Source organism: Melanostigma gelatinosum (assembly GCF_949748355.1).
Source record: "Melanostigma gelatinosum genome assembly, chromosome: 5".
Lineage (NCBI taxonomy): Eukaryota > Metazoa > Chordata > Actinopteri > Perciformes > Zoarcidae > Melanostigma > Melanostigma gelatinosum.
The window spans coordinates 9,076,456-9,090,247 of NC_136638.1; the positions used below are offsets into that span (position 1 = coordinate 9,076,456).

Below are 13,792 nucleotides of genomic sequence, written 5' to 3' on the forward strand. Positions count from 1 at the left end.
ACCCAAATGGATATCAATTCAGTTCTGGCAATATCACCTTATTTTTTTCAAAGATATCCCTAAACCTTCCTGTATTTTATTCAGCCACCACTTATTGTAAGTGTTTTTAAGAGCTTCACCAACAAAACATAGCCGCCGCTAGTAGATGCCAATTTGATTTCCCTGCAGCCCTATTATGTTCCCCCACAGTCGGTTGCTTCCTCTCTCCATTTAGATAAATGCCTCCTCTTGTGTGAAAAAGATAATTTCAGAAAGGAAGATCATGTTTTAACATCCATTTCCTGTCCTTCCTCAGCTGAGCCTCGGCTTCCTGTTTTCGTAACAAGAAGCGGAATGTGTCTTCCTGTGGACAGTCCTAATTTCCTTTGTTTCCATAAGCTGTGCCACTTCCTGCCTCGGCTACTCTTGACTTTTCCTCGGTGTCGCAGGATATCTCTGTTCCAATTTTATCGAAGTTGTTCTGTGTTCCTCCTCCGAGTCGTTAGGGGAGTTGGCACAATCGACAAACAAAAGCTGGAAAAGAGAGTATCGATTTTGTTTTTAAATTATTTTCTTTGATAAAAGAAGAGAAACCACTCTAGTGGGGTAGAAGATTGCGGGTCAATGGTGTTTGTTATTAAACCACTGACACACCGGGGCCTCTCAACATCCAGTCGTCTTTATTTATAGTTGTCTGCGAAACATCACTTTCTGCTTTGTTTATATCTTCCTGTTTCCCAAAGGTCAAAGATCAGCCTGGGCAGCAAGGCCTTGTCACACGACTCCATCTTTGTTTCGGACTCGTCGGAGGCCAACGAGGCTCTGGGAGCATCTCACGACAGCATTCATGGGAAAGTGAAATCACTACAGGTAAACGCAGATAAGTATTCGGCGTGCCCTTTCTGTTTGAGCCACGTTTGAGCTCCTGTGTCAACAAGTATCTTAGTCTCTTCCTGGAGAAAGACTTGTGGAGACAAGCAGCAGAGAAGAGGATTTGATGGGAGAATAATGAGGAATAGTAGACAAATACACAATCACAAGCTGTATGTCTGGCCGTGCGAGTGTCTATGACCTTGTGCTGAACCGTGTTCTCAACAAAGGAGGTGATAAAGAGAGACGGAGCAGCTGATCCGGAGTGTATCCATTCAGACGGGCAGAGCTGATGAGTATCACTGAGGGAGGTTAAAACTGAAGCGTCTGTCAAAGCAAAATGAAGGAGCGGCTGATGAAAAGAAAAGCAGACAGACAGAACCAATGTCTGTCACAGCAACGGGCTAAAAGGGGAAGACGTGACACCCAGACGGACTGACCTCCAGTTAAACTGCTCCACTAAGCGTCCTCCAGGGGAGTGAGAATTAAAACAATTAAAACATATTATAAGGATTTGCTAAAAAGGGAAACTTTCTCCTGTAGCTAAAACACAAAGAAAAGGGCAAACACACAGGTGATAATAATGATTTATAAAACTATTTCACAAGTCAAACTGCGCAAGTATGTAGATTAGATAGAAATGTGACTTTGAGTATAAAGTGAAGGCACTGATTGATTCATTCATACACTGAGGTCATTGGTCCAAATCCACACCTGTAATAGTTGTTTGACTTTCCACCAAACATCTGTATTGTTTTTTTCTTAACATTTGCTATGTTCACTGAACTGTTACATGACATTACCACTCTGATGGAGAAATGCTAAATCCCTTTTATTTCTTCCATTAAAAACAATCGTACAATGGTCGCTCACTGAATTTGGCACGCTAACGGCTTTGCTAGCATGTCCTGTAACAGCTGACATATTGAGATGTTCCCTAAAGAAAATCCTTTAACATTAAAGAGGCAAACACACAGTTCAAAAATAAGTGAAAACAGGAAATGCTCCCTCTCTCTTTTCAAAATGCTAATGTTAGCTTGTTTGCTATTTTGTGGCAGTCACACACACTCGTACCGACATGATTAGCTCTTGGTTTTATCTTGAATCAAGTCTCATTGATGTGCAGGTACCTCAAAAAATAAATATAAATGTCTTTAACACAAAATGTTAAACTCATTTAAGCTCAGAATTAGCAATTTCATGTGCTAGCAAGTTGAGCTTCCCAACACAACTGCTAATGGAGAGGGAAGCTACTCCCATGTCCTTATTGTAGTTGGAGCTCCTCTCTGTTTCTCGATGTGTTCGAGTTACTGTAACAATATTATCATTAACATCGTAAAGCTGCAGCGGCCGGTGTTTTCCTGTCAAGGTCTTGGAGTGTGCCAGCGTCCAGCCCGGCTAAAGAAAAGCTGTATTGTCCAATGTTTGCTCTGCGCCCGAGTCTGAGTCCTTGAGTAACTGTTACAGGGCAACACGTAACAGATAACAGGTCTGTTAGTTTGAGTTTCTGTGATACCTGCCAAAGAAACCGCCGAAAATAAACACTTTCCCTCTTGAGTGCCAGCCGACTGTCCCCACACGTCATTCTCTGTTAATCATACTCACACCAGTGGGGATTTTGGGACTGTAAAAGCAGGGAAACTTTGTAAACACACAAAAACATGTACTCAAACACACCTTTTGTTACCTTTTTGCAAAGCTGTAGTTTATTAAACAGGCCGACAGATTTGGCCACCCACAAAACCTGGAGAACTCTTTCGCTTCCTGCTGTAATATCTACAAGTGTGGCCAATCAATCATTTTTTTTGATCCCAATAGATAATACACGCATACAAAGACAAATTCTTTTTCCCCCCCTGCAGCTCCAGCTGAGGCAGGCCATCAGGCTGGGCTCCCCTCCGTCCCTCATGTGTGTGAAGAAAACGGACGACGCCGGAGCCATGTCTGAGGACGACGGCCTGCCCCGTAGTCCGCTCGAATACACGACGCTTCACACAGTCATGGTAACAAAGTTAGATTGAGTAACGTCCCGCCCTGTGGTCCACCTGAATGCAATGTGCAGACGGCACTGCTATATTCTCTCTCTCTCTCTCTCTCGCTCTCTCTCTCTCTCTCTCTCTCTCTCTCTGAAACAGGCTCAGAGGAACAGCTCCATCAGTCTGGAGGGAAGTGACAGCGACCAGGTAGAGTACTCCATATACACAGTAAGACCTCTTGCAAAATAACTCAATGTATAACATTGCAGCGCTACATCACCGCCTTCAGGAACACGACTGAATCCACAACTTCTTGACTCCAGTTGGTGGTGCGATTGTTAATCAAACAGCGTTGGAGTAACATGGCGAGGGAATTCCCCTGTCCACAGCCACACTGTGTGCTTTATAAAGGAACCTCATACAGAGGAACCTTCCGGCTGTGTGAGGGTGACTTTTCTCCTCATGTGACCATGACGATAAAAACCATCTCATGATCAAATCGAATCACCAAAACGTGACTAAATAATAGTCCCCTTTCGTCCAATGTATTTTTTCCCGCTCCCTTAATCCTCATCCTTTCTTACCGTCTTCCTCTTTCTGCCTCTGTATCCTCTAATTGTCTGCCGCTGACCTGCCGTATGACTGTTTGTGGTTTCAGCCTGAGTCGCTCGGAATGTCACCATAAGCTCCCAAACGGGACTGTCCGTTACAACAGTTCCCTGCAATGAGTACTTTTTAGATGGACAGTGCCAATTCATGATAAGGGAAATGTCCCTTTAAAAAAAAAAGCCTAAACTATTCATTTAGTCTCGCTGGGCTATAATGTGGGCAAAAAGCACAGTCAGCTAAGTATGATAAATGAGCATTTAATGATGGTGCCGTTTTAGCAATTTCAGAATGTTTTTTTGGCCGGTCATCTCCCCACTGAAAAGAACCACAGATGGCCCGCTACAGAGACGTGCACACAGAAACCTGAAAATGTCCACTTTAAAGAGCATTCCACGCACAGGAATGCGGTCAAGGAGGACGGCAGTGACTTATGAGTTGCAGCCGCACTTTCTGGAGCTTTTCCACTCACTGAGTACTCACGAAAGACTTCATGGAGACACGCTATGGTTTTTTGAGATTCTTGGATTTCCTTGCAGGGCTGACCGTTTTGAGCCAGACAGCGAGTCCATGTCGGCCTATAATCCCTCCGGGTGCTTGGGTCCGGGTCTGTCTGTCTTCAAGTTCACCGTAAATCGAAACAGCGCAGGCTTTTGTCGTTTGTTGACATGTAGTTTTGGGCTTTGAGCTTGAAATATTCAAGATGAAAAGGAATAACTTCCAACGCTGGGTGTTTTAATATTAACAATGGATGAAATGACCGTGTGTAACGAGAAAGCTCAACTGTTTTGGTTGACAGTAAGACAGCAGACCAGGCAATCTCTGGCTCTGACAATTGCAGCCATTGCTGAAGTGCCTTACACCTGCATTCTCTCTAATGGCCACCAGGGGGCGACTGCTCTGGTTGTAAAAAGAAGTCTAATTGTATAGAAGTCTATGAGAAAATGACTCTACTCCTCTCTTGATTTATTCCCTCAGTAAACATTGTAAACATGGGTTTATTGTCTCGACCTCTCGTTTAAGTCTTCAATACAGCATGATGTTCATTTAGTACATGATGGACCATTTCCACCTGAGAATGTAACGATCTGATGCAGCTCTGGTTCACAAAGTAAATTCACAAACACAAATGCAGACTGTATCTGAGGCAAAGTAAATAGCCGTCATGTGCTTTGTGTGTGATGCTTAAAGATGGACCTCAGGGTGTGTGTGTGTGTGTGTGTGTGTGTGTGTGTGTGTGTTTGTTCAGACTGCATTCCGATGGTTTCTCTGGCAGTCGGCGTCTGCTTGTAGTTATAGAGTTTGAATTCTGCCTCAACTCGTCTCTCTCTCTCTCTCTCTCTCTCTTACTCACACACACACACACACACTCACACTCACACTCACACTCACACACAGAGACCTGAAAGCTCCAGAAACAGAAATCTAGATGTCAACAAAGAAGAAGCTGGATCATATTCCTCTAACAGCCAATCTGTAAGACGTCATGTTGAAACAAGTGTAAAAGGACAGAGAGGGGTACTTCTCCAGTGATGGGAGTAGGTTTTGGTCCTGCAGATAAAGACAGCTAATATTTATCCAGCTGGACTCTCTCTCTCTCTCCCTCTCTTTGCTGGTCTCGCTCTATACTCCCTTTACGGGGAAAAAAAAACACCTTTTATCACAATCAACTTCACCTGTGTTTCCAAATGCCTCTGGAGCATTTCCCCCTCGTCAGTTAGTTATTTGTGAAACGCTGTCTCCTTCTCGTCCCAGCTGTCCTGCGCTGCCTCCAGCGGAGCGGTGAGCCCCCTGGTGGTCCCGGGGGACTTCAGTCAGCCGGCCAGTCCCTTCGGCTGTCTGGATAACTCTGCTGCCAAACACAAGCTGGGCCTGAGACACAAAGCCGGCAACAGGAGGAAACCTGTCGCTGTAAGACACGCAGACGCACACAAACACGCTGGCACGAGCATCTATACACCAGTTCAGCCAGTCATGGCGCGCTAGCTAGAAATGATGCGGTAAAGACCGAAATGTCAGATGAGAATGAATGACGGGTCTCCTGTCCATGCAGAGGCTGGAGATGAAGGCGGAGGGAGACTCTGTGGTGGAGGAGATGCTGAACTCCTCCATAACAGAAGCTGCAGAGGAGCGACCGAACACACCAGAAGGTCAGCGCTCCATCTTATTCATTCTATATTTTTTCAAATCAGTGACTCTGAATGGAAGTCTTTTGCTGTCTGATATTAAAATTGAAATAATATTATCAAAGTGAAATTGCGTGTTGCAATACATCATTACTCCCAAATTTATAATTAAAATAAAAGCTCAATTGACAATAAATCTTCAGTTTACTCCTGAGCACAACATTGCCTTAGTGACAAAGAATTGTAATGTGTTTTTTATTTTCAAATTTGCAGACAATTTGCAAGCTTGACTTTAATTGCTGTAATTAAATGATGTATAGTAAATATATCAATAAATATGGCTCTTATGATGTTGATGAGATTTCTACCATTATAATAAAACATTAGAAATTAGTTAAATTCAGCATATGATTTGATTTTAAAATGCAAAAGTTTTCAATTTAGTTTTCAAGTTTATGTCGTACATTGTCCACCAATTTGAAAAATCCGTGACTTTGATTTGGTTAAATAACTTCATTTCAACATTGGCAGCCATAGACTTCCATATCCTCGGTGCCATGGTGTCGTATCAGGTTGACCTCTGAGACCTTTGCTTCTGTCTGTGGTCCAGTTGTAAGTGGTGAGGAGCTGAAACCAATGGGGAATAGGGAGGAAGAAGAAGACGAGGAGGAGGAGGAGCAGCCACAGCATTCCAGACACTCCCTGTTGAGAGATGTGGAGGAGGAGGAGAGGGAGGAGGGAGAGGACCGGTCCCCAGCAGAGCAGGATGTTTCTCACGGCCCGGACTCTTCCTCTCCTCCTGAGCTGCGTCTCTCTGAGGAGGAAGCCCCAGACGCCCAGCCCCGGCCCTCCTCCAAGCATAGCCCCAGGGACTCCTCTCTGGACAGTCCCAGGTGATTAAATATCATTTCCTCCTTGTTCTCTCCTCCTCTCAGGCTCTCTTGTTTGTTTCCTCCTATCAATCTGACCCCTTGATATCTGCTTCTAGAGCAACGCCAGAGCCCCCTGCTGGTCCGAGAGAGTACTTGCTGGACCCTCCAGGCATTGCCTACGGAGCAGCGGAGAGGGGGGTTGAAAGTGACTTGGCGCTGAGTGGAGAAGAAGATGGAGTCCAGGACAACGGGGAGGAGGAGAGCTCCTTCTTACAGGAAGTGCTGAGCTCCTTGAAGACTCCCCTCTCGTCTTGCTCGCTGGGCATGGAGCCGGAGGGTGTCGTCCTGGAGATAGAGGAGGAGGAGGAGGAGGTGAAGGAGGAGGAGGAGGAGGAGGTGAAGGTGACTGAAAAGGAAAGAGAAGACGTCGAGGTAGAGGAAGGTGAGGAGGTGAAAGAAGAGGAGGCAGCGGTGGAGGAGCCTGTCGGTTATCAGGCTGCTGCCGCTGGCTCCCTCCTGTCAGATCACACCGAAGAGGAAGAGGAAGAGGTCGCCACTTTGAGCACTCCTTCTTGTCGAGATGTTGAAGAAGACGAGGAAGAAGAAGAAGCAGCAGAGGAAGAGGAACTAGTGGTGGAACACGTCTGTCAACATGATGTATGTATCTTTGATTCATTTTTTATGTTGTGAGTGAAGTAGTTGTAAAACTCAATGCAGGGAGCTTGACTTCCTCATCCGAAACCTCTTCAACTTGTCTGACCAAGAGAGAATCACCAAACTCTCTCTTTCTATATTTCTATATACTTCTATATTTACATATATAAGTAAGGTTCTTTGTTCTGTTCCATTTGTGGGCAAGTTTTCACTCACAAAAATGTCACCCAAGATTAAAAAGGGTATTTTCCTACCGCAGCCCCTTTGTGCTGATGGGAATCAGCAGACAAAAACAAGACACACAAGCGAAGCTGTCCATGACTGAAAGACTCATTACAGGTGGTGTTACGCTGCCAGGTGTGATGGAGAATGATCTGTTTCATTCTGATCGTGAGGCGGCTGTTAGATTGGGAGAACTGACTGTTTGAAATGTTTTCATCGTGCCAAAATCTAAAAACAATCGAGTCGTTGGACCTCTTGACAATTACTCTGATGCAGTTAGCAACATTTGATGTCGGTGTAATATTTAATCTCCAAATACATAAAGTTCACTGCAAACCGTTGCCTGTTTACATAACCAGCAGCCATGCTGGCAACATTAGCAGTCATTTTAAGTCGGGTTTCCGGCCACTTCGGCTAAATCGCTAACACTCTCTTTCATCTTCCAGCGAGAAGAGGACGGAGAGAAGGAAGAGGCAGAGGAAGTCACCCCCGAGGAACAAGATGATGTACAAACAAGAAACGCTGTCAACCAGGCAGAGGAAGAGAGAAGAGAAGAAGAGGAGGAGGAGAGTGAGGGAGAGGAGGAGGCGATAGAGCTGGAGAAGGAGCCGGAGGAGGAGGGACGAGAGAAGAGGGAAGAGGACGAGGTGGAGGAGGCAGAGGTGAGAGTGGAGGAGGCGATAGAAGAAGAGAGGGAGGCCGCAGAGGAGATGACGGAGACGTTTCATGAGGCAGCAGCTGAAGAAGTTGCCATGTTGCCGCAGGAGGAGGATGAGGGTGTAGATGTTGTGGTTGGAGATGACACTGTGAGCGTAAATGACGAGGAGACAGAGCTGGGCGATGCGGCAGCGCATCAGAGTCGTGCAGCTTCCGATCGAAGCTTCGGTGAGGAGAGGGAAGATGGAGAAGAGAAGGTGGAGGAAGGCGTGGAGCTCGGTGGCGCGGAACAAAAATCTGAGCAAGAGGAGGACGAGAGCGAACGAGATCTGCAGCAGGAAGGCGCGGTAGCGTCCACGGAACAAGCTAATGTTTCTGCCAAGCCTCCGTCTTTGTCGCTTTCAGGGTCACATGACGAGACTTGGTCACAAGAGAGTGGAGCCATCAGTCCCAGTAAGACGGGCACTACCACCATCCACATAAATCTACTCTCTCCAAGCTCAGACAAAGCCACGCCTTTCTTCCAACAGTCCCCAACTGCCACACACCCCAACGAAAGTGGGACACCCGGTCATGCCGCAGCAGCCACAGAAGAAGAAGAACAACAGTCGGCCCTGGAGGGAGAGGCTGCACCTCCTGCCTCTGCGGGCGAAGAGGTTAACCGGCCGCCCAGTGGTTCAGATCAGAGCAAAGCCCGCTTCACCATCGCCCCCGCCTGGCAGAGGTCACTCTCTGCGGGGGAGGCAGGGGAGGGTTTGACTCCTCCCTCCTCCCCGCCCGCCGTCACAGGGCCCGGAGGTGTGGAGGCGGAGGCTGCGAATAGCAAGGACCCCGAAGTGGAGGCAGAGCCAGCCAGTTCGGCCACGGCGGAACTGGTGTTGAGCGCCGGTAGAGTGAGGAGTGCAGGGGCCGCCGCTGCACCGCCTCCATCATCCGTTCAACCCCCGACCACGGCGGGCACAGAAGGTAGGGACAAAGGTAGAACATGAAGATTTCTTTTCATTTGGGCACTTCTTGGGTCTTTGTCTTGGTGGTCCGCCCTAAGTCACATGAGGTGAACTTGCGGTTGGAGTTTAAATAAAGTTAAACCACAGACCGGACTTGTGCCCCTGCAGAGAGCTCCGTGGCAGCGGAGGGAAACCCCGACAGTCGTTTTGGAGTTCGGCTGAGGAAGACGTCAGCTCTCCACCTCTTCAGCTCGGAGGAGGAAAACACAGAGGTGATCATCTTCCCCTTGTGCTTCTTCCACCGCCTGGTGGAAGAAGCTGTTCCGTTCGAGCTCTACCCGGCTGAGGAACAGCTTCTTCCACCAGGCGGTCAGGATGCTGAACTCTCTCCCTCCCTCTCTCCTCTCGCTCCCCCTCTCTCCCCCCCTGCCATCTCTCCCCTGACCTCTCTACCCTCCCCCTCACCCACCTTTCCCCACTGCCTCAAATGGAACATACCAGGACATCTACTCCCCCTCACACCCCTTCCCTCATCCAGCACCAGTCACTTTTTCTATTTATTTATTTTAATTTTTTATTCTCTGCTGCTACGAACATAAACCCCCCTCACACACCCTTCCCTCATCCAGCACCAGTCACTTTTTATCAGCACCAGTCACTTTTTATTCTCTGCTGCTACTTGTTTAATCCTTTATCTAGGCCCTTATGTTCTTAACTTTATTCTATTTTATTCTATTATATGTTATATGTTCATGTCTATATTACACTGTGGGACTGCGAGAAACGGCATTTCGAATTTTCTGTATGCATAACACATGTGGAAACTTTGACAATAAAGTGAACTTTGAACTTTGAACTTTGAACTTTGAACTAATGGTGATCCTTAAATAAGCAATGAACAACAACAATAAGATGTTAATATGTTGCGTATGTGTTTGTAGCTTGTTTCTGCCGCCCCCGTGGCCAAAAACAAATGAATGAACGCAGGTGTAAAGTAAGCTTTTGTATTGAATTTTGTATTCATCGTTCTTCTCCAGACTCCCATCGAGCCGCCGGCTCAGCCAACCAGCTGTAGAGTTGACTCACAGCAGCCAATCAGCATGAAGCCTTCCATAAATCAGCCAGTCAGCATCAAGCCCGCCCTCCCTAAGAAACCAGACGTACACGGAGACAGCGGAGGGAAAAACAAGCGCATGTCAGGTGTGTGTACACACACACACACACATCATTTTCATGTTCGTGCACAATGCTCACAACTTTCTTATGCATATGTACGGGTAATTGCCCAAAACTTGGGCTGAATCAGATTTGAAGAGTCAGCAGCTCCTGATTCAGCACATGGCGTAACAGTTTGTCTGCTCCTGTCTTATTGATCCAGACCCGGCTCCAGTTCGTGGTCTTTCTGGATCTAATGCTCCCAGCTGGATCTCTGTGGCCAAACAGAAACAGAAGATCTACAAAGAAAACTCGCTCGATGAGATTACTGTCAAGAAGGTTGTGTGTGTGTGTGTGTGTGTGTGTGTGTGTGTGTGTGTGTGTGTGTGTGTGTGTGTGTGTGTGTGTGTGTGTGTGTGTGTGTGTGTGTGTGTGTGTGTGTGTGTGTGTGTGTGTGTGTGTGTAAAAATGCATTGTAGCTGGCACGATGTTTAGGTTTTGGTTCTACAACAGTCCAAAAATACATGGTTCAGATGGAGGAGCGCTCGGGTGAGATGATTGTATTGTAAACCTCGTTTCCAGCCACATGACCTACTGTGCACATCTGTGCTGCTCTGTCATCAGGAGGAGCAAGAGAGGAAGAGTCCACTGCCACTGTATGTCAGCTCAGCTGCAAGCAGGGAGCACAGCAACAGAACAGCAGAGTCAACCGGCAAAGGTCAGAACACACACACACACACACAGTCATTTGAAAGTGCAAAACACGTTGCACTGCCAAAAACGCATGTCCTGCTACCTGCTCTGCACGTTGGTTGGATGTGAAGCTGATGCAGGTCTGACCTCATGTGGACAAACTGTGCTACTGCAGCCAACCCAACAACAGTCACTTCAGTTCACGTTTTAACGTTCACCCTCTGTGTTCACAAAGACATCAAGACTGTCTTTTAACAGAAATATATATTATTTTTGTTCTTACCTGCTGAGGAAGGTGGTTAAGATAAATGACATATCTCAGTGAAGTTAATGTAGTTCTGGTCCAGAATACCAGTTCTGTTTGTTTAATGTTACATGAATCATTTAATGCAGTTTCCTGGATATTTAGTAACATTCGCATAAGTCTGCATATCTATTGGCTATTACTGGAAAAAAGGTTTTTTTTTAGAATTTTTTTTTTAACTTTTTATTTCAAATATTTGTATCAAGCCAATCAAGATTATACATAACGTATATTGTTTCGTCAATGCTCATTTCCATTTATATGAAAAAATACGATAATATGAATGTACATTTAACAGATGATACAAAATATAGTTTGAGATTGGTAAAGTGTTTTTAAAAAAAAGCTAATTTCAAAGACAAATGAAGAAATTTCAAAATAAAATAAAACAAATGATTAAATTTAACAAAATACAACACAATCAAGGAAATATGTATGTCAACATGTTTCCTCATTATTGATATGCTGACAGGTTAAATACTAAGAGGACTGATACATCACATTGTGACGTGTGTATGTTTCTATTTTTTGTTTTCTTCCAGTGAGTCCGTTGGAGATCAGTAAGCATTCGGCGTCTGTAGACAAAGATGCCAGGAGGTCTCTCTCTCCTCCGACTCCGGTGCCACCTCAACCTTTTAAATCCCAGTCGCTGCCTTACCCTGTCCCTCCAAAACCCCAGCTTCCCCCGGCCGCCGCCAAACACACACCGCAACCTATCCCTCCCCAAAGGTCCCCTCCGATTCCTGTGCCCCCAAAATCTCCCTCTTGCACAAGCCCGCCGGCGCCCTCCAAAATGGCCACCTCATGCAAGACGCCACAGCCCCAGAGCACGACACCCACCTCCCCTCCCTATTCCTCCAGAACCGCCCCGGAAAAGTTTGGCTCGAGAGCTCCGGGGCTTTCCAGCCAGACCCCGGCCTCTCAGCGAGGCCTGCCTCCCCCGACATTGCCCCAGGATGAGCCTCCCTGGATGGCGCTGGCCAAGAAGAAGGCCAAAGCCTGGAAGGAGATGCCCCAGATCGTCCAGTGACGGGTACTGGTTTCAGTGAGATCTTGTACATAGGCCTAAGCGGGTCGGCTCTGACGGGGGGTTGAAGCGGGCCCGAGAGTCTAGATGGACCTGAATGCATTTGCACACAAAGAGTTGCTGTTTTCTGTTGTTTTTCTTACTTCCTGTTTTCTATCCTGGCTTAAGTCTTCAGATTGGTGCAAACCAGCCAATCACAGCTAAAGACCGGCTCAGTCTAACTCAGTCTGTACATTGATGTTTTCTAAACGGCAGCGTGGGACCCCCAAAACGTGAATGCGTCTTACTTGAAGTGGATACATATTTTTTCAAAATGTGCCTGAATGAGGGGAAAATATATTCAAAAAAAAAATGTATCCAAAGTAACTCAGATGATTCCAACTGACATCAGAACATATTTTAGGGAATACAGGATTATTTTATTAAAAATAAAAGATTTATTCACAGAAAGTTGGTTAAAAGTGACGATGAAGAGAAGGAGACAAAAATCTGTGTGTGTGTGTGTGTGTGTGTGTGTGTGTGTGTGTGTGTGTGTGTGTGTGTGTGTGTGTGTGTGTGTGTGTGTGTGTGTGTGTGTGTGTGTGTGTGTGTGTGTGTGTGTGTGTGTGTGTGTGTGTGTGTTGTAAGGCAGTGGTACAGGCTCACATTTTGAGGAATGTGGAAAAGACCATGACCAGAGTGAAATGGGATAACTTCAAAGTTAAGCTGCAGTAATAAATGACTGGAGCAACTGCTGCCGCTCATGAGCTTCGGTAGAAACTTGTCTCCTCAGTCTGCCGTCTGGGCATCGGGTTCTTGTAACACGTTCCACTGACACTAAGCCAATGTTTGTCGTGCTCGAGTGTGTCCAACGTGTCATCATAAATTGTATTTTTTAAATTCTTCTCTTTTGATACTTTGCATAGGAAACTGCACAGTGTCTGTTGGCGCCCGACAGAAATCTGTCATCTGTTCAGGAATCCAGCAAAACGATCATCACATCCACTTTTTATGTGTTTTTAATACTTTTCAGCGCGTCATGTTGGCCGCGGGTTTGGAAACATTTTCCGATTATTTGTACAGCACATTTCAACAACAAGGTAATTCAAAGTGCTTCACATAAAACCATTAAAAGCATCAAAACACAAGACAAAAGAAAAGGAGATTTAAAAACAATTAAAGAAACGGTGTAAGAAATAAAATGCAGTAGTAAAATGCAGAAATGCAGGAAATTGATTAATATATGAATTGAACGTGGTTCAATTAAAGGCAGCAGCAAACAGAAAAGTCTTCAATCTTGATTTAAATGAGCTGAGGGTCTCAGCAGACCTGCAGCTTTCTGGGACTTTGTTCCAGATATGTGGAGCAGAAAAACTGAACGCTGCTTCTCCATGTTTAGTTCTGACTCTGGGAACAGAAAGTAGACCGGTCCCAGACGACCTGAGGGGTCGGGATGGTTCATAAGGTAGCAACAGATCAGAGATGTATTTTGGCCCTAAACCAACCATGTAGTTGAAACAGCAACATTAATATGTCACTCGATTGATTTGCTTCACATCACAAAAAGGAAAGTGTTCACGGCTGAACAGTTTCCTTTGCATCAATTAAATCCATCTATCTCACAGTAACTACATATTATTTTTATGCATTTTGTTTTATTTTGTGTTGCCTTTTGAGAATTTGTCTTGTACATAAAATGCACAGTAAAGAACAAATTCAACCTTT

At 45.7% G+C, this 13,792-nt stretch overlaps 1 protein-coding gene across 3 annotated transcripts in view; it reads left to right on the forward strand.

Annotated features, from left to right (window-relative positions):
- The window catches only part of LOC306777800 (uncharacterized protein), a 37,626-nt gene extending 23,834 nt beyond the window's left edge, over positions 1-13,792 (forward strand). For 2 of the 3 annotated variants that reach the window (XM_079269086.1, XM_079269088.1), the window contains exons 4-16: positions 723-849; positions 2,712-2,852; positions 2,985-3,032; positions 5,187-5,342; positions 5,485-5,581; positions 6,168-6,450; positions 6,546-7,086; positions 7,752-8,940; positions 9,078-9,181; positions 9,947-10,109; positions 10,288-10,403; positions 10,689-10,782; positions 11,604-13,792. In XM_079269086.1, the coding sequence (XP_079125212.1) occupies positions 723-849; positions 2,712-2,852; positions 2,985-3,032; positions 5,187-5,342; positions 5,485-5,581; positions 6,168-6,450; positions 6,546-7,086; positions 7,752-8,940; positions 9,078-9,181; positions 9,947-10,109; positions 10,288-10,403; positions 10,689-10,782; positions 11,604-12,091 (3,547 nt within the window). In that variant the 3' untranslated portion in view covers positions 12,092-13,792. The remainder of the gene's footprint in view (positions 1-722; positions 850-2,711; positions 2,853-2,984; positions 3,033-5,186; positions 5,343-5,484; positions 5,582-6,167; positions 6,451-6,545; positions 7,087-7,751; positions 8,941-9,077; positions 9,182-9,946; positions 10,110-10,287; positions 10,404-10,688; positions 10,783-11,603) is intronic. The other variant, XM_079269087.1, reaches the window with a different exon arrangement.